The sequence below is a fragment of the Eutrigla gurnardus genome (genome assembly GCF_963514095.1).
Source record: "Eutrigla gurnardus genome assembly, chromosome: 3".
Taxonomy (NCBI): domain Eukaryota; kingdom Metazoa; phylum Chordata; class Actinopteri; order Perciformes; family Triglidae; genus Eutrigla; species Eutrigla gurnardus.
This window is the reverse complement of record NC_139917.1, coordinates 4,958,679-4,977,564: the sequence shown is the minus strand read 5'-3', so window position 1 is coordinate 4,977,564 and position 18,886 is coordinate 4,958,679. Positions and strand designations below refer to the sequence as shown.

Here is an 18,886-nt window from a genome sequence, read left to right as displayed (position 1 = left end):
CTGTTTTATTTAAATGTGTGTTGAAGGACAGATCAGGTCTGTAGTCACATGTTCACATCCATAAAAAGAGCAAAAAGAGCTTAAAGAGTTCACGAGGAAACAGATGAATGTGAGGATCAGCGATGACTTCAACCCATCTATCACATTGATGATTCAATCTGAATCTGAAATGTGGACATAAAGCTTTAGATTTCCCCCACTGCAATAAGATCCCTGAACGCTTCTCAGTGACTCTGAGGTATCAAGGTGCACACTGTCTGTGAATTTTATCTTTACATGACAATCTATGAACAATGTTTATCGTGTTAGTCACATATCTACTGTGACGTTGATATCTGTCTGTGTTTGACGTTGCTATCACTGCTATATTGAGCTCACCCACCATGCTGTATCGAAAGCCACATATGATTGTTTAAACATTAAATTAAAAGGATCATTTTGCTACATGTCTTGTCTCCCGTCACCTAGCAACCAGCATCTGTTATGACCATGGGTCATAGGTTTTCATTGGTATATTTAAGTGCATGTGTTACCCTCCCTGCCAGAGGGGGGTGCTGCTTCTGGTGTGTGTATGGAACATAGACTGTATATTAGAAGATATGGGTGGGTATACTACCCATCCATCCATCCATCCATCCATCCATTTACCCATCCATCCATCCATCCATCCATTCATCCATCTACCCATCCATCCATCCATCCATCCATCCATCCATCCATCCATCCATCCATTCATCCATCTACCCATCCACCCATCCATCCATCCATCCATCCACCCATCCATCCATCCATCCATCCATCCATCCATCCATCCATCCATCCATCCATCCATCCATCCATTCATCCATCTACCCATCCACCCATCCATCCATCCATCCATCCATCCATCCATCCATCCATCCATCCATCCATCCATCCATTCATCCATCTACCCATCCACCCATCCATCCATCCATCCATCCATCCATCCATCCATCCATCCATCCATCCATTCATCCATCTACCCATCCATCCATCCATCCATCCATCCATCCATCCATCCATCCATCCATTCATCCATCTACCCATCCACCCATCCATCCATCCATCCATCCATCCATTCATCCATCTACCCATCCACCCATCCATCCATCCATCCATCCATCCATCCATCCATCCATCCATCCATCCATCCATCCATTCATCCATCTACCCATCCATCCATCCATCCATCCATCCATCCATTCATCCATCTACCCATCCATCCATCCATCCATCCATCCATCCATCCATCCATTCATCCATCTACCCATCCACCCATCCATCCATCCATCCATCCATCCATCCATTCATCCATCTACCCATCCATCCATGCATCCATCCATCCATCCATCCATCCATTCATCATCCATCCAACATCCATCCATCAGCTATCATCCAACATCCATCCATCATCATCATCCACCCAGTCATCATCCAACATCCATACATCAATCATCCATCCATCATGTTGTTTTTACATAAAAGTGACCACGGTTCTTATTTACACCTGAACCTTGAAGCATGTAAAATAGTGGTCAGATAAATGCAAGGCTGCAACATCGGGGCAAGAGAGGTTGTTGTTTTTTCCAGCAGAAGTTCGCCCTCTCGTGGCAACAATAGAATAGTGTTGCTTTTCTTTTCTGCTGCAGTGGATTATGCTAGTAACATTTATGAATACTTAATCATGTAGCCTTTTAATTACAAACATAGACACATTGTGTAGCCTGAACTCAGTCACAAGTTGACCACATGCTGTCTGCTATCATGATGTGATGTAAGTAACAAATATCATATAGTTAATTATTTATTGTATTAATATTGTTTTACAGTCAAGGCTTGGTATCTAGTCAAGGTGTGTTAAGATTTGAAAAGGAAGTCGGTCATTGCTCTTTTGTTTGAAATACAAAACATGCAAGCTTGTTCAAGGTTTAATCAAGGAGGTGTTGTATTGACAAGTGGACGGAGTAGTTTGAGGAGAATGGGGTTCAGATGCTTCAGAGGGTTCCAAGAGATCCGGGGTTTCCAGGTAGGTGGCTGTGGGTGAGGAGCGTCTCTCAATGCAGTTAGCTGCTAAGATGACTTTAACTTTTAGCTGTAAAGTTGACCTTGAATTATAAAGCTAACTTTGTTAGCAGATTCAGACCAGAATCCAGATGGATCCAGATCCAGTACGATTTCTGCTCGTGGTGCTGCTCTGTCACTTGTGTTCATCAGATCCACACGTCGTGCATCCTCTGTCCAAATATGGTTCTCTGGTTGCAAAAATTCCAAGAGAGCAACGGCAAAAATGCAGAACTCGAGGCTTCTAAACCGTCTTCTAATATACAGTCTATGTTCCACACACACACACACACACACACACACACACACACACACGGTAGCATGCTCTCCATCAATGTTAATGTACTCAACCACAATGCAGCTCCATTACACATCATAGTAGGAACCACAATCGAATTATTAAAGAAAACAAGTGAACCAAGTCAGCTCTTTGTTTATTTCATGTCACAAAGTTACTGCGTTACAGTCGTTTCAATGGAAGGTGCAAAACATCCAACCTGAAATCTTTGTCTGTGTCGGGAACAAGGAAAATCCACTGTCACATGCTGCAAGTGTCACCATGCAATGACAATTTTGCTTTTTTATTTGATTGATTTGAAACATTTAAGTATAATGTAGCAACAATTAAAGGTTCTTCACGTTTAGAAACATTTGGGTAACGCTATAATATAAACAGGACATTAAAACACATTTTGAGAGAAGCCCAACCCACATCTGTCATCATCTCAGTCAGGGGTGCAGATCCGATGTCAGGATTGGGGGGACACAAAAGTGATTTTTTTTTTTATGTATGCAACTCATACCATGCCATCATAAATCACAACTTCGTAGAGGCTCGCCATATCATTCAAAATGTACTGCACAGGGAATCATTTACTGTGCTTTCTTGTTAATGTGTCCTAAACAGCCAACAGTGCGTATCGCTGCTTACTTAACTGTTCTATTAGTAAATCATAATATCTCGGGCATGTAATGTCTGCTCTAGTTCTTGTCTTTCGACTCCCTCCAACCCTCCCAGATCCCCAATTCTTCTCACCATCTTCCTTTTCCCCAGTGTATGGGACTACTTTATACATGATGAATTGATGGATGAATATCAAAATATGAAGCCCTAACCAAGTTGTATAATCTAACTGATCATGTTTTTACAATACCAGTTATGCTAGTAAACAGTTTTATGAGCACAATAAACACAACACCAGTTGACCCAACAAAATCTGATTTATATAAATAAATCTATTAAAAAAATCATTCCTTGATTGTTTTCATGTCATTTTCCAGGACTCCCCTAAGAAACTCTTCTCATCTGTATAACTCTTCTTGTCTGTGTAACTCTTCTTGTCTGTATAACTCTTCTTATCTGTATAACTCTTCTTATCTGTATCTAGACAACTCAACAAATAAAGCATAAATAACTTGACAATAATTCATATCCATTAATTTATATAATCATGTTTTATAGTAAAAGAAAGTCCTATGTTGCCCTTTTTTATTTTAAATCTGACCAATAGACAAAAAATAACAAACTAACATGAAAATAACAAAATCATGAAAAACATTCAATTCAAATAGTTTTACAGGGTATTTTTATTGGGGGGGCCAATTCATGTTTTTCTCCGACATGTCCCCCCAGGATCTGCCCCCATGATCTCAGTCCACTGAGCTCCATGACCATTGGCCTTTGTCTGTACATTTAGCTGTAATGTTCGATAGAAAAGGCCCCCGAGTCACTGGACCTCATCATGGTCTCGTTGTGTCTGAGGGACAGCTGGGAGCGGTACAACCCGTTGCTGTGGAGGTCCAGCGGGCTGTCCGACACCTAAAGTTCATGAGACAGAGGGAGACTCTTTAGTATAGATTACCATAGTTAAACCCTCCAGTTTGGGGGATTTTCATGACTATATAAATTCCAGTGTTGTAGTAGGCAAGGCAAGGCAAGGCAATTTTATTTGTATAGCACATTTCATACACAAGGCAGACTCAAAGTGCTTCACATCATAAAACAGAGTGAGAAGAAAAAAGAAAAAAAATAGAAGAATTAAAAGAAAATAATAAAAATTTTAAAAATGCATTACAGAAAGAAAATAGAATAAAAACATATTTGCAATAATTAAAAACAGTGCAGACATTAAAAGATTTAGCAGAAAGCTATGGTGAACATAACAGTTTTCAGTCTAGTTTTAAAAGTGGTCAGAGTTGGGGCAAGTCTAACATCTTCAGGAAGTTTATTCCAGCCATTTGTTGCATAGTGACTAAATGATGCTCTCCCGTGATTGTTGTTTACTCTGGGAATCACTAACAGATTGGTCTCAGAAGATCTTAGTGGTCTAGAAGTCTTATGTAGTGGGAGCATATCAGTGATATACTTCGGTCCTAGACCATGTAGTGATTTATATGTGAGCAGGAGGATTTTGAAATCAATCCTCTGACATACAGGGAGTCAATGTAAGGATTTAAGAATTGGTGTAATGTGCTCACATTTTTTGGTCTTTGTAAGAACTCTAGCAGCAGCGTTCTGAACAAGCTGTAGCTGCCTGACAGTTTTTTTTCGGAAGACCTGCAAGGAGACCATTACAGTAGTCTAGCCTACTAGTAATAAAGGCATGTACAAGTTTTTCTAAGTCTTGAGCTGACATGAGCCCTCTAAGTCTTGCTACATTTTTTAGGTGATAGTAGGCTGATTTTGTTACTGATTTAACGTGACCGTCGAAATGTAAATCAGAATCCATAATAACCCCAAGATTTCTGGCTTTGTTTGAGGTTTTCAGGGACAGAGAGTGAAGGTGTTGAATTACTTTAAACCTTTCTTTTTTAGCACCAAAAACAATTATCTCAGTTTTGTCCTCATTTAGTTGTAGGAAGTTTTGGCACATCCAGTCTTTGACTTGCTCAATGCACTGGCACAGAAGATCTATGGGGCGATAGTCGTTTGGTGATAGTGCTACATAGATTTGGGTGTCATCGGCATAGCAATGGTGGTCAATGTTATTATTTTGCATGATTTGTCCTAGTGGGAGCATGTAGATGTTGAATAAAGTTGGCCCCAAGATTGAACCTTGGGGGACTCCACACGTTACATTGGTAGGTTCTGATACAAAGTCGCCAATGGAAACAAAATAGTTCCTATCTTGTAGATATGACTTGAACCAGTTTAAGACTGTGCCTGAGAGCCCCACCCAGTTTTCCAACCTGTCCAAGAGTATTGAGTGGTCGACAGTGTCAAATGCAGCACTGAGGTCTAATAGCATTAATATTGAAGTTTTGCCAGAGTCTGTGTTAAGACGGATGTCATTTACAACTTTAATAAGGGCCGTCTCGGTGCTATGAAAAGGTCGAAATCCTGACTGGAAGTTGTTGTGGCAGCCAGTTGAAGCCAGGAAGTGATTTAGTTGTTGGAGGACAACTTTCTCAATTATTTTACTTATGAAGGGTAGATTTGAAATTGGTCTGTAGTTGTTGATAATAGAGGCATCTAGGCTCCGCTTTTTTAGAAGAGGTTTAATGACTGCAGTTTTGAAGGCCTTTGGGAAATTGCCTGATTGAATGGAGTTATTAACTATTTGCAATACGTCTATTGATAGGCAGTCAAAAACATTCTTAAAAAAGTTGGTAGGTAAAGCATCAAGGCAGCAGGTGGATGATTTTAGATTTGTCACCGTTTCCACTAGAGTTTTAGAGTCTATGGCATTAAAGCTTGCCATCATTGCTGTGTTACTTTTGCCTGAACAGGGTGGTGATCCAACTTTTTTGTTTGAGATATTGATGGCGCGTCTGATGCCTTCAATTTTATTAGTATAAAAGAATGCAAACTCATTGCATTTCTGCGTGGAATGGAGTTTAGCTGGTATTTGTGTTGGGGGGTTGGTCAGTCTGTCAACAGTTGCAAATAGGGTTTTCGCCTTATTAGTGTTGTTGTTTATGATATTGGAGAAGTATGTTTCTCTCGCACTTTTTAAGACTAAATTGTAGGCCCGGAGGCTCTCTTTATAGATGTCATGGTGAATATGAAGTTTAGTACTCCGCCAGATTCGTTCAGCCTTCCTGCACTCTCTTCTCTGGGCTGTCACAACAGCAGCTTTTCTCCAGGGTGCCTTTTGCTTACCAGAAATTGTTTTAACCGTAGCAGGTGCAATGACATCTATGACATTCAGAATTTTGGAATCAAAGATGTTTACAAGATCATCAGCATGACATGGGTTTAGAGGTGGTAACGAGGAAATGGCATTTTTAAAGAGTACATTGGCATGTTCATTGATGTACCGCTTTTTGACCTTATTTGATTCTGTTTGTGTGTCAGGAATGAAAGAAATATTAAAGAAAACACAGAAGTGATCAGACAATGAAGGATCAGTCACAAAAACATCAGAAACATGGAGACCTTTTGTGATAATCAGGTCCAGGGTGTGTCCCTTACAATGAGTAGCCTCTTTCACATGTTGAGAAAGGTCAAATGTGTCTAGAATATTAAAAAGTTCTTTTGCACCCTTGTCATTCAACTCAAAAGTATTGTCTTGAGCCAAAGAGGACTCTGGGTTGTATTTCAGGACCGGTCAATAGCTGCTGCATTATCAACATCATGAGGCCTACTGTGATTGGAAGTAAAATTCCTGTTTCAAATTCAACTAATTTCTCATTTGTAACTCTACTTCCGTTAGTCCACTTTCGTGCGATACACTGTACTACACTGTGCTTGTGTACTGTGGGAATTTCCACATGGTAATGTCACAAATGGCAAATTGAAAGACTTAATTTACGTGACAATACATTCAAAACTGAATCAACATATATGCAATTTAACTTGCACATGTGCGCCTTTTTCACAAGTTTGGTGAAAGCTCTCCTTCAGCTACACAGCTAAGATGGCGACCGTTGAGGGTGAGAAGTGTCCAGTGTTCCACACCCAACTGCTTGACCATTATGAGAATATACCCGTCAGGTACTCAAATGCACCACGTTTTGCAATAGAGGGCCAAGACCATGAATATACATAGATGCTGTTTGTCAATTTTATTTATTTATTTTTCACATTCAGAAAGTCTCAGTGTGCCATAGGTTTGTCTGTATTATTTTTTGTTTAGTTTGAAACTGCTCAGTGAACTACATCTCTGGTCTCACACAACGTACCTCACCAACACAGCCGTTAGCTCATATTGCTAGCTAGCTAACTTAGCTATGTTCCACCATGATTAGCCTCTCCATACCTGTCAGTGAGAACTTAAATATCAAGTGTAATCCCCCCAAAAATACAAATTCAGACACAGCACAAATTACGCTAGCAAAGCTAGCTTATGCGAGCTTATGTTAGCAATCTGCCTCCCTATTAAACTCTTTTCAGACCCTGACCTAGTCCGGCTCTTGTCTCAAACACACAACCTGCTCAGCATGAACCAGCAGACACACACATTGGAGCCAATACAGAGCTAGAAGAAGAGTCAATATTGGACCTAAACCCATTTGAAAAGGGAGATGGTTTGTCACAGTTGTGATTACAGCTTGATCCACTGCAGTCAAATAACTCAAAATCAATGAATGCTGCCTTAATAAAACATGCTTCACATATTGTGATTCATGTTGATGAATAAGCGTGTGTAATAAGTGTGCATTCGATTGTGATCAATTATTTGACGTAGCAGATATTTTACCTCTTCAAATTTCTTGGCCTTGTACTGCTCCGCTCCTTTCAGGAAGTTCAGCAGTATGATGTCACACAACACCGTTCCCTACATAATAACAACAACAACAATAATAATAATAATAATAATAATAATAATAATAATAACCTTTATTTATAAAGCACTCAACAAAGCAAGAGTAGAGATGAAACTTTAAACGTCCAACAGAAGCCCCAAATGTCCTTTGTCCTTTATATACAACAAAGGTCCAATTGTACTTGAGGCTTCACAGATAGGAATGTTTGACTCTGTTAGTCAGTTCTGAGCCTATGAAAAATGACTGCTATGTAATGAGCTTCCACACAGGTTGTGTACTGTATACGTACCACTCCCACTGATGTGAAGGCTGCCACCATGTTGATGAGTGTCGGGATCATGTTGAACTTCCCTGCCTACCAAGTAAGAATAGCAGGCTTTATACATGTAGTGGTGCAGGAAATATCATTCATCATTCATCATGACTCATTATTCATGTTTTATTTCTGTGTCAGAGTTACACTAGCATAAATGCCAAGGCAAGTAAATGAATTTACCACTTTACAATCTTGTAAATTTGCGAGAAATTTGTGACTTTTTTCTCAGAATATTGGCCCCCTCTCTCAACTCTGTTTTGTTTTTTTCCTACAATGGCCTTAATATGCCGTTGTACTTGCCTCCATCGACAATTTTTAGCAGTTTATTAAATAAACAGGTAAAACATTATACAGACAAAGGTGTTAAATACTCAGACATTGCCAGAAGGCATATGAAATGGATTTGGGAATAATGTCAATGTTTATCTGTGCATGTATGAAAGTGTTTCATACATGCTCCTGTATGTGAGTAGCTGTGACTGCAGGTGTGTCCACGTACATCCCAGAGAGAAATAAATGTCATTATAATCATCTTATTATATTACTAGTATATATTATAATCATCACCATTATGATTCATATGTTGTTGTTTTTTTCTTTATGTTTTTTTTTGGTTGTTTTAGGGAACCTGCCCTCCCCCATGTCACCCGTCACCATTCTGCCCCAATGGACAATTAAACAAAAGAAATAATCGAAAGGAAAAAAATGACTACATACAGCTCCATATTGTTTGATTCATATTAGACAGTATCTTCGACACACACTAAGATACATACTCACATTTCCATTGACCAGAACATCAAACCTAATAGCACAGGCCTTGACCAGAGTGCGGTAGTCTGTCCCATTCTCCATCTTATAGTACTTGGCAAACCTGTACAGACAAATCACCTCATCTCTTTTTATACAAGAGAAAACACTTTCAGATTATGGATCAGTGTTCAGACACGGGTTGAATAGTAGAGTACAGGTTTATTTCAATCCTGCAACAGCCACAAATATATTTTTTTGTCAGATCATTTGATGTATTGATTGCTGTTTTATTATTATTTTTAAGTATCAATGTGAGCAGTGAGCCTCTCCGGTGCCCGTGAAGTGAATTTCAACAAGTATAAAGATAATATGTTGTGATACGGTGTAGTTGAATACCTGAAATTGTAGCCCGGTGAGACAGCGTTCTTCTGTGACATGGCATCCAGTCGGGTGAATGAGTACGAGGGGTTACACTGGTCATCTGACTTGTCCAGATCACATATCCAGCCGATCTTTATTCCAATCACTCCTCCCTGACACAAGTTTAAAAGAAGAGATGCACACGGATACATGTTTGTCTGCGGGGGATTACATTCAGAAACAATGAATTGGCACTGACTGATTGAATGACGATATGACCTAATATAACATGTTATTCCCCTACCTTAAAATGTTACTCACCTAACATAACATTCACCAGTAAAATATTATTCATATGACATGTTATTCACACAAAATATTATTCACATAACATAAAATGGTATTCCCCAAACATAAAATGTAATGTTAATTCATGAACATACCAGGTTATTCACCCAACATAACCTGTTAATTCATGAACATAAAATGTTATTCATTCAACATAACATGTCTATTCATGAACATAATATGTTATTCACCCAACATAACATGTTAATTCATGAACATAGCAGGTTATTCACCCAACAACATGTTGATTCATGAACATAGCAGGTTATTCACCCAACATAACATGTTAATTCATGAACATAGCAGGTTATTCACCCAACAACATGTTGATTCATGAACATAGCAGGTTATTCACCCAACATAACATGTTAATTCATGAACATAGCAGGTTATTCACCCAACAACATGTTGATTCATGAACATAGCAGGTTATTCACCCAACATAACATGTTAATTCATGAACATAGCAGGTTATTCACCCAACAACATGTTGATTCATGAACATAGCAGGTTATTCACCCAACATAACATGTTAATTCATGAACATAGCAGGTTATTCACCCAACATAACATGTTAATTCATGAACATAGCAGGTTATTCACCCAACATAACATGTTAATTCATGAACATAGCAGGTTATTCACCCAACAACATGTTGATTCATGAACATAGCAGGTTATTCACCCAACATAACATGTTAATTCATGAACATAACATGTTATTCACCCAACACAACATGTTATTCACTTAAAGGTTGAGCAGGTGATTCCATTCAGAAACACTTTCTGTTACTTGAAATCTTCCGATAGCAATGAATATATGAAATGGGATTGAGGCATGTTGGTTATTATGATAATTAGCACTGAGAGACAATCACCTGCCTTGCCGTACACATGTTCTCATGAAGACACGACTAGACCCTACCTTGTCTGCCAGCTTGGTGAAGTTCTGCTCTGCGTAGCGGACCACGTCTCCCACTCTGAAGATGGGGCAGTAGGTGTTGTTGACCTTGTCAAAGTTACATTTTTTTATGTAATTGTCAGTGATGTTAGGAAGGAAGTTCCCTCTGCACACATACAGACAGACATGTCACACATATTCAGGGTCACACATGTCAGACTTCATCATCATCATTATCATCATATATAAGATCATAACTGTCATACTTGGTGTAGTTGAAGGTTGGAAAGCGGATGCTATTCTTAATGAAAATGGTGAAATTCTCCACTTCCATCATTGATGTACTGAAAGAGAAGCGATGGGAGGAACATGGAAGAAATGACAGACAGACATGCAAACATAGGGAGCGAGTTAGCTTTCGAGTAAGAATATCAGGGTAAAACAATCAATCAATCAATCAATCAATCAATCAATCAATCAATCAATCAGGCAGAGTATGGCCGACGTTCCTTATGCCACATAGTAACTATCATAACTGGGAAGTTCCAGTGGTCATTTTGCATAATAATTAGCCATGTGCTTCTTTTTGTATTTGGGAGTAATTGGCATTTGTTTTTGGAATAATGGGTCTGCGGACAAATGGGCATTGGGTTAATGGGTGATTTTTTTTTTTTACTTTTAGGGCACCGGAAAAAGAGGCTGAATGTTGGTGTAGTGGGTAGCACTGTCGCCTCACAGCAAAAGGGTCCCAGGTTCAATTCCCGGTTCGGGAGTTCGCATGTTCTCCCCGTGTTAGCGTGGGTTCTCTCTGGCTTCCTCCCACAGTCCAATGACATGCAGGAAGGACCTGTCTGTCTCTACATGTTAGCCCTGTGATAGACTGGTTACCTGTCTGTCTCTACATGTCGGCCCTGTGATAGACTGGTTACCTGTCTGTATCTACATGTCTCCCTGTGATAGACTGGTTACCTGTCTGTCTCTACATGTCGGCCCTGTGATAGACTGGTTACCTGTCTGTATCTACATGTCTCCCTGTGATAGACTGGTTACCTGTCTGTCTCTACATGTCAGCCCTGTGATAGACTGGTTACCTGTCTGTCTCTACATGTCAGCCCTGTGATAGACTGGTTACCTGTCTGTCTCTACATATCAGCCCTGTGATAGACTGGTTACCTGTCTGTCTCTACATGTCAGCCCTCTGATAGACTGGTTACCTGTCTGTCTCTACATGTCAGCCCTGTGATAGACTGGTTACCTGTCTGTCTCTACATGTCAGCCCTCTGATAGACTGGTTACCTGTCTGTCTCTACATGTCAGCCCTGTGATAGACAGGTTAACTGTCCAGGGTGTATCCTTCCTTCACCCAATATCAGCTGGGATCGGCTCCAGCCCCACCGCGACCCCAAATACAGTATAAGCGGAAGACGATGGATGGATGGATGGCACCGGAAAAGCTCTGCGGCACACAGCAGGGTCTTACGTCTTGATGGTGTCGATCTCGGCAGGACACCATCCTTTTATCTCACACATCTTGACGGTGGCATTGGACGGAACACATTTCCCCGTTAGAATACCTGAGCAGGAAAAGGAAAATATTTTCTGCAAACTGTAACTGCAGCCATAAATGCATAAGCGTAATAATACTAATATTAATTGCAAAATTATTTGTAACAAACATGTTCTAATGTTTTTTCAAATATGATTAGAAAAGAAATGTAAGCAGAAGTTCTCACCATAGCTCCCTGGCTTGTTCAGGTGCTTTGTGCAGTTACTATCCTGGGTACAAATATACTTCTTCTCACTCTGGGTAACACATACACATCAGAGGGAATTAATCATTATTTCGTAACGACAAACACAAAATCATCATTCAACTCTGCAGATTGCTCAGACTTGAAAGATTTGCGTCTCTAAGCTCACATCTTTATGTGCCTTAATGTGTTTCTCATAGACCACTTCTCTACTGAGACTGGGTGAAGAGTAAACTGGAAATACACTGGGCATCTTGAGGTGTGGTTGGGCCAAACCCGACAAAACACTGGTGAAGGAAGGAGACACCAAGATCCTGCAGATTGATGCATGAACTGATGTTTTCTATGGTACTGGACTTTGCATGTCCATCATCATACGCAGTGGCATTAGTTAACAAATGTATGAATGCAATCTTTGTGTGGATACATTTCTCGTCAGTCTACAAGTGGGCCTTTGCATTCTCCATGTATCTGCCTGCACCATGGGGATCTTCAGTCATATATTGATCAATATTCATTGTTTTTTTTTTTTACTATTTCAGTGTTTTTGGGAGATTTGTATTATTTGTGTTTTGAAGTCAAACTCCTAGTAAACAGTCAAAATGTAAACCATAAAGAAGGCCAAATCTGCCCAAGCCTATCTTTGCCTAAATTGTGTCATTAATGTTGTATTTTAATATTGCCTCTGAAATGTATATTTTATACTAAATCACATTTTTTTCCTCTATTGTTCTCTATTGTCTCATGAATGGTAATATCGTTTTGTTTACTCACAATAGAGCTATATAGCTTCTTACCTTTGAAAAGATATCAGCTATATGTTTGAGGAGCTAGTCCTTATTTTTTGGGGGAGATGATGTTCGGCTTGTTTACTGAGTGATGGGACTCGTGGTTAAAAGGTTAATATTGATCCAAACGGTTATAATGGTGGTAGATGTATTCATAATTGTGTGGCACCAATAATGTTGTTGTACTGCAGTAATGATAGTGACAGTAGCTGACCTCAGGACAGTGTCCTTGGACCTGGTTCTCTGTAGAGATCATTTTGGTAATGATGCAGAAGACTGAAGCTCCCTGTGGAAAACACACACATACACACATATACATATATACACATATATATATATATATATATATATATATATATATATATATATATATATATATATATATATATATATACTGTATATTCACCTATCCATCCATACCTGTGTAGGAGTGACGTAGTCTGCAACATCCATCACCTTGTCATTGTGAATTCCAAAACCTTTGACCTTGGTCATCACTGATGATTCAATAGCAGTGTCTCTTACCTGGTAGGCCTTCTCATTGACAAACACCCACCTGAAGCACACACACACACACACACACACACACACACACACACACACACACACACACACACACACACACACACACACACACACACACACACACAGACCAATGTGACCCAGTACAGCGGGTTCAAATGAACAGGAACATGAAGACATTTGACTAGAAGTAAACGCTGCTGTCTGACTGCTCACCTGCTGTGGAATAAGCACTGACCTGTGAAAGGTCAAAATAAGCCTCACCTAGTTAGCTAGCTACTTTGAGAGCTTTGGTGGTTTTAACATTTTTGTTCAAGTGCTGAGTGGGAGGTCTTTGGGTTGCAGGGCTCTGAGACCCAGTGATTCAATTTTGGGCCAAAACCATGCCATTTTTGCATGAAGTATAAATATGTTACATTTTCCAATTTCTAAAATGGTGTATTTGGTATTTCTGCATACTGGGGACACGAACCCCCCCTCTCTTGTGGATCCAATGACCTGAGGATGTCTTTATGAGATAGACGACTAGAGACTGAGGAGATAGAGAGTTAGGGTTAGGGGGTTAAATGGTTCAGGAAGCCCCGGAGCACATCGTTCAGTCAAACCAAAGGGCGTCACAAGATACTCAAAGTGCCCAAGATAACATATTTTAATTCTAAACTTCCTCAATCAGGTCATAATTAACATTAAATCATGTATTCATAAGCAGTGGTTAATTGTCCATTCCTAATCTGTTACATTAAATATGACGTTTTATAAATATACATTTAGCAGCCGCTGTTGTTTCATTCACCTGGCCGAATGAAAACTGCAAACAACAGAATGAAGGAAGTGCTCACCCGATGAAGTAAGTGATGATGAGGAGTTGGACAACGCGGTTGATGATGCCGATGGTCCAGCTCTTCACTACCACCGACTTTGTGGTTTCATAGGTGAAGAAGTCTTTAATACAAGTCCACATCCTGGCCGTTCTTGAGTAAAAACAGGATGTGGTGTGATTCCAAGGAACAGAACACAATATTAAGAAAGTTCCACGAAGATTGGACTATGGAAATAAAGGCTGAAACTAGCATGTGTGCCTACAGCAACAACAGATTTAGATCCCCAAAAATATCTGATATCTTGATTATTATTTGTGTTGGAAAACTTATTTCAGGTCCAACACTGAGAGCAGTATCCAGATATCTAAGAGCTGTATCTGCTCTTCTTCATGGATCCCAGTTTTCAGTTAGTCCTCTCCTGCTGGGACTTCCTGTGCGATGTTCTCTGTCTCTTTTGTCTTTTGTCTCTCTCACCACCTACTCTTCCAGTCTCTTTCTCTCTCCTCTCTCTCTTCTGTAACTCTCTGGTTCTCCCCCCTCGGTTATCTAAACCACACCTCCTTCCTCCTCCTCTCAGTGCAACTTGGATGCAACCTCCAGTTCTGAGAAGTGAAGCCAACTCTGAAGGTCCTTAAAGCTGCATTCTCTCTGCTGGTCATCCGGGTGCGACTCCTCTAAGTCTCTGAGAAAATTGTCCTACTTCTCTCTTGATGTATTATCTCAGTAAACATTATAAACATGAGTTTATGGTCTCAATCTCTAGTTTCAAGTCTTCTTCAATCCAGCATGATGTTCATTTAGTACATTATGGTCCATTTAGAGTCCAACAGACCAGAAAGCAGGGGATGCTTTAGGGGGCGGGGCTTACCTGGTGATTGACAGGTCGCTATCACGCTACCAATGCAGTTAGCCATTAAGATGACTTGAACCTTGAATTCTGAAGCTAACTTTGTTAACAGCTGCACACCAGAATCAAGATGGATTCTGATTCAGTAAGGTTGCTTGTGTTTGTCAGTTACACATTCCAAATATGGTAACTTCACTGATTGCAAAAATTCCAAGTTGGCATTGACCGGAATGCCGAACTTGAGGCTTCAAAACCGTAGTCCACAAACTAATGGATGACATCACCATGACTACGTCCACTTCTTACATACAGTCCATGGTATAGAGATGCTGAGCCGCGCCCATTCCAGTGCTGCACCATGGAAACTTATTCTGGAGAAACAGAGAGAGACAAATACTTTTTTGATCCCGTTTGATGTTTGTCAGTTTAAAGATAATAAAGTCTCATATTGTGTTCTAAATGCTGAAGTATCAGACTGGTGACAGGAGGTCATTTTCAGAAAATAAAAGACCAAACATTTTCTAAAAATATCAGCAAAATAATATTACTGATGATCCCAGCTTTATCAAACCCCTGTCTGGATGTATCTTGACATGTCATTTCAAGTCAAAATCATCCAACATGGTCATTGATCTTTTGAGGACTTCAGAACGTTACCTTAAACAACCAGTTTAGTGTAGCAGATCAATTCTATGTTAAATGTCAAATAAGATTCAAAGTGCATGCATCATGTTAAGGTGGACCACAATGAGTGGAGCAGACCTCATTTTGTATAAAAAGATGCTGTCAGCCCCGTGTATCAGTCTCTCCATCCGAATACACACCGCAAACCATATCCAGGAGATAAGGTTTCGCCCTGATTCAATCACAGCCGCTACCTACACTCTGAATACCTCCATTAAACTGCAGTCACTTATGGTAATGGCCTGCTATTGGGTGAGAACATGGAAGTGGTCAAATATCAGTTTCACTGAGTTGGACATTACGACAGCAATGCCTAATGCCTTCACACTGCACCTAAGAGATTTTAGTGTTTTGCTCCTACTCCAATAAATGGTGCTACCATTGTAGTTACATTATTTCTTTTTATTATTAATGTGCACATTTAAATTACATATTGCCAGTCAATCTCATTCTCTGCTGATCGACTGTGGGGCCAGGACCACCCTGAAACTAGCTTATTAGCTACCTAGCCAGCTAGCATGTATGCTTAAGACTAATGTTGGTGACCGGTCAGGCTTGCATAAAAAAAACGAATACGAGTTAGCTCAATGACTCATCAAATATAACACTACCCACCTAGTTTCTGAGGCGCATTCAATACCACACATTGATTTTAACAGCATTTAAGATATGATTTAGTTGTGATTGTTAATTTCAAATGGCTCTTGTGATATACACAATATCCATAATAGAGTGCTGCAGGAATGAGTCCTAAAACCTGGAAATGAGTCTGTTCTGAATAGAGGACTATATAGAGAACTATATAAAGGACTATAAGACTATGTAGAGAACTATATAGATGAGGACTATATAGTCAGACTACATGTCAGCCCTGTGATAGACTGTGTCAGGGACCAAGCAGTAAGGCATGGAGGAAACCAGGGCTTTTCAAAAAATAAGGGTTTTTATTTACCCAAAACAAAGCACAAACTTAACAACTAGGCCTATAAAAGAGGTCAACTGAATAGAATCATAAACAAACTAAACAGCAACAGAAAACCAGGTGTTAACTGAACAAAAATGACCCCCCAAATGAAACACAGAACAACATATATAGTGGCTTGGCCAAACCAATTAACAGAACAGGGGAAACCCAAAATGGAGGTTAACTAGAACTAATATACAGCATCAACTAACAGACTCAAAACTCTCTCCCCCCCCCCCCCAACATGGCTGGAGACGGCCTGGCCCAACGATCAGGTGACCGCATAAGTCTTTCCTCCGCCCCTGGCCACGCCTTTTGCCTCTCCTTGATAGATCCCAGCTGCACCACTGTAACTCAAAGAGATTAACACAAAACAAAAAGTTAATACTGAAAATATAAGGTATAAACTTTACAGTGTAAAATGTGTGCATGCCATTTAAACAGTGTAAAGTTAAAAGAAATAAAAAGAAACTATCAAATAAATGGTGGTGTGTGATGAATGAATTGTTTGGGGTGTGGTCTACAAAAAAACTTAATTAGTGAAAGTAAAGTAGGTGAGTGTGATATTACCGTGTGGCCCTGGCCATCACACACTCCCCCCCTTCAGGACTCTTGCTGGAACTGCAAGAGAGATAGTCGGCTGTGAGGTTGCTCTTGCCTGGGATGTGCAGAATCCCGAAGCGGAAAGGCTGGAGGGCCAGGTACCAGCGGGTGATCCGCCCATTGCTGTCCTTCATCCTTCCAATCCACTGGAGAGCTTTATGATCCGTCTCCAGGGTGAATTCCCTGCCCAAGAGGTAGTATCGAAAGGAGTCCAGGGCCCACTTGATAGCCAGCGCCTCTTTTTCAATTGTTGAGTACCGTACTTCTTGTGGGAGCAGTTTGCGACTTATGTAGGCAACTGGGTGACGGTCATCTGGTGGTCCCTGGAGAAGCACAGCCCCCAGGCCTCTGTCGGAAGCATCAGTTTGCAAAATGAATGATTCATCAAAATTTGGACTGTATAAAACTGGTTTCTTACTCAGTGATTGTCTGATGTCATGAAATGCTGCCATCGCCTCCTCTGTCCACTGGATCTGATTAGGACATCGAGACCCAGTCAGGTCTGTGAGTCGAGCTGCCCTGGTGGAGAACTGTGGTATAAAGCGGTGATAAAAGCCTGCCATGCCCAGAAAGGACCGAAGTTGCTTCCTGGTCTGTGGTAAAGGGCATGACTCCATGGCCTGGATCTTACTGACCTGCGGCATTACCACCCCACCCCCAATGATGTGACCCAGATATTCTGTCTCTGCAGCAGCAAAGACGCATTTAGATGAGTTGACAGTCAGCCCGGCAGCATAGAGGCGCTCAAAGACAGCGTGCAGATGTACCAAGTGCTCCTCCCAGCTGGTACTGTAAATGACAATATCATCCAGATAAGCTGCAGCAAAATCACAGTCCCACAATACCTGGTCCATGAGCCTCTGGAAGGTTGCTGGAGCCCCATGCAAACCAAATGGCATAACGGTGAACTGGAAGAGACCCCATGGCGTCCTGAAAGCTGTCAACTTCTTGGAGTGCTCAGTGAGAGGAACTTGCCAGTACCCCTTACAGAGGTCTAGTGTGGTCAAGTACTTTGCCTTTCCCAGCCGTTCAAGCAGATCATCAATTCTTGGTGTTGGATAAGAGTCAAACAGAGACACTGAGTTCAGGTACCTGAAGTCAATGCAGAATCGTATACTACCATCCTTCTTTGGCACCAGGACCACTGGGTTACACCACTCACTTTTTGAAGTCTCAATAATCCCCAGGGAGAGCATCAGGTCAGTCTCCTTTTCCAATGAGGCTAGCAGGCGTTCAGGAATCCTGAACTGAGACGTCTCACAGAAGCACCTTCTTTAACAACAATGTCATGTTCAACAAGATTTGTCTTCCCAGGATTCTCCTGGAATACTTCTGACTTACAGATGTCTCTCACCTGATACTGCTTGTCCTCTGAGAGGTGGCTAAGGCTTTGGCTTTCTGGAGCACCAGCTGAAGGTAAGTATTGCTCGTCCTCTT

At 40.6% G+C, this 18,886-nt stretch overlaps 1 protein-coding gene across 1 annotated transcript; it reads right to left on the bottom strand.

The window, feature by feature from the left end:
* Positions 1-3,775: 3,775 nt before the first annotated feature.
* On the bottom strand, positions 3,776-14,491 carry p2rx3b (purinergic receptor P2X, ligand-gated ion channel, 3b; the record flags this gene model as incomplete). The annotated part of the gene is made up of 12 exons (XM_084005021.1): positions 3,776-3,901; positions 7,725-7,802; positions 8,081-8,146; positions 8,888-8,981; positions 9,257-9,393; positions 10,494-10,635; positions 10,736-10,813; positions 11,950-12,043; positions 12,203-12,272; positions 13,223-13,294; positions 13,429-13,564; positions 14,370-14,491. 12 exons carry the CDS (start codon positions 14,489-14,491, stop codon positions 3,776-3,778), a joined length of 1,215 nt encoding a protein of 404 aa, XP_083861147.1.
* Positions 14,492-18,886: the final 4,395 nt, after the last annotated feature.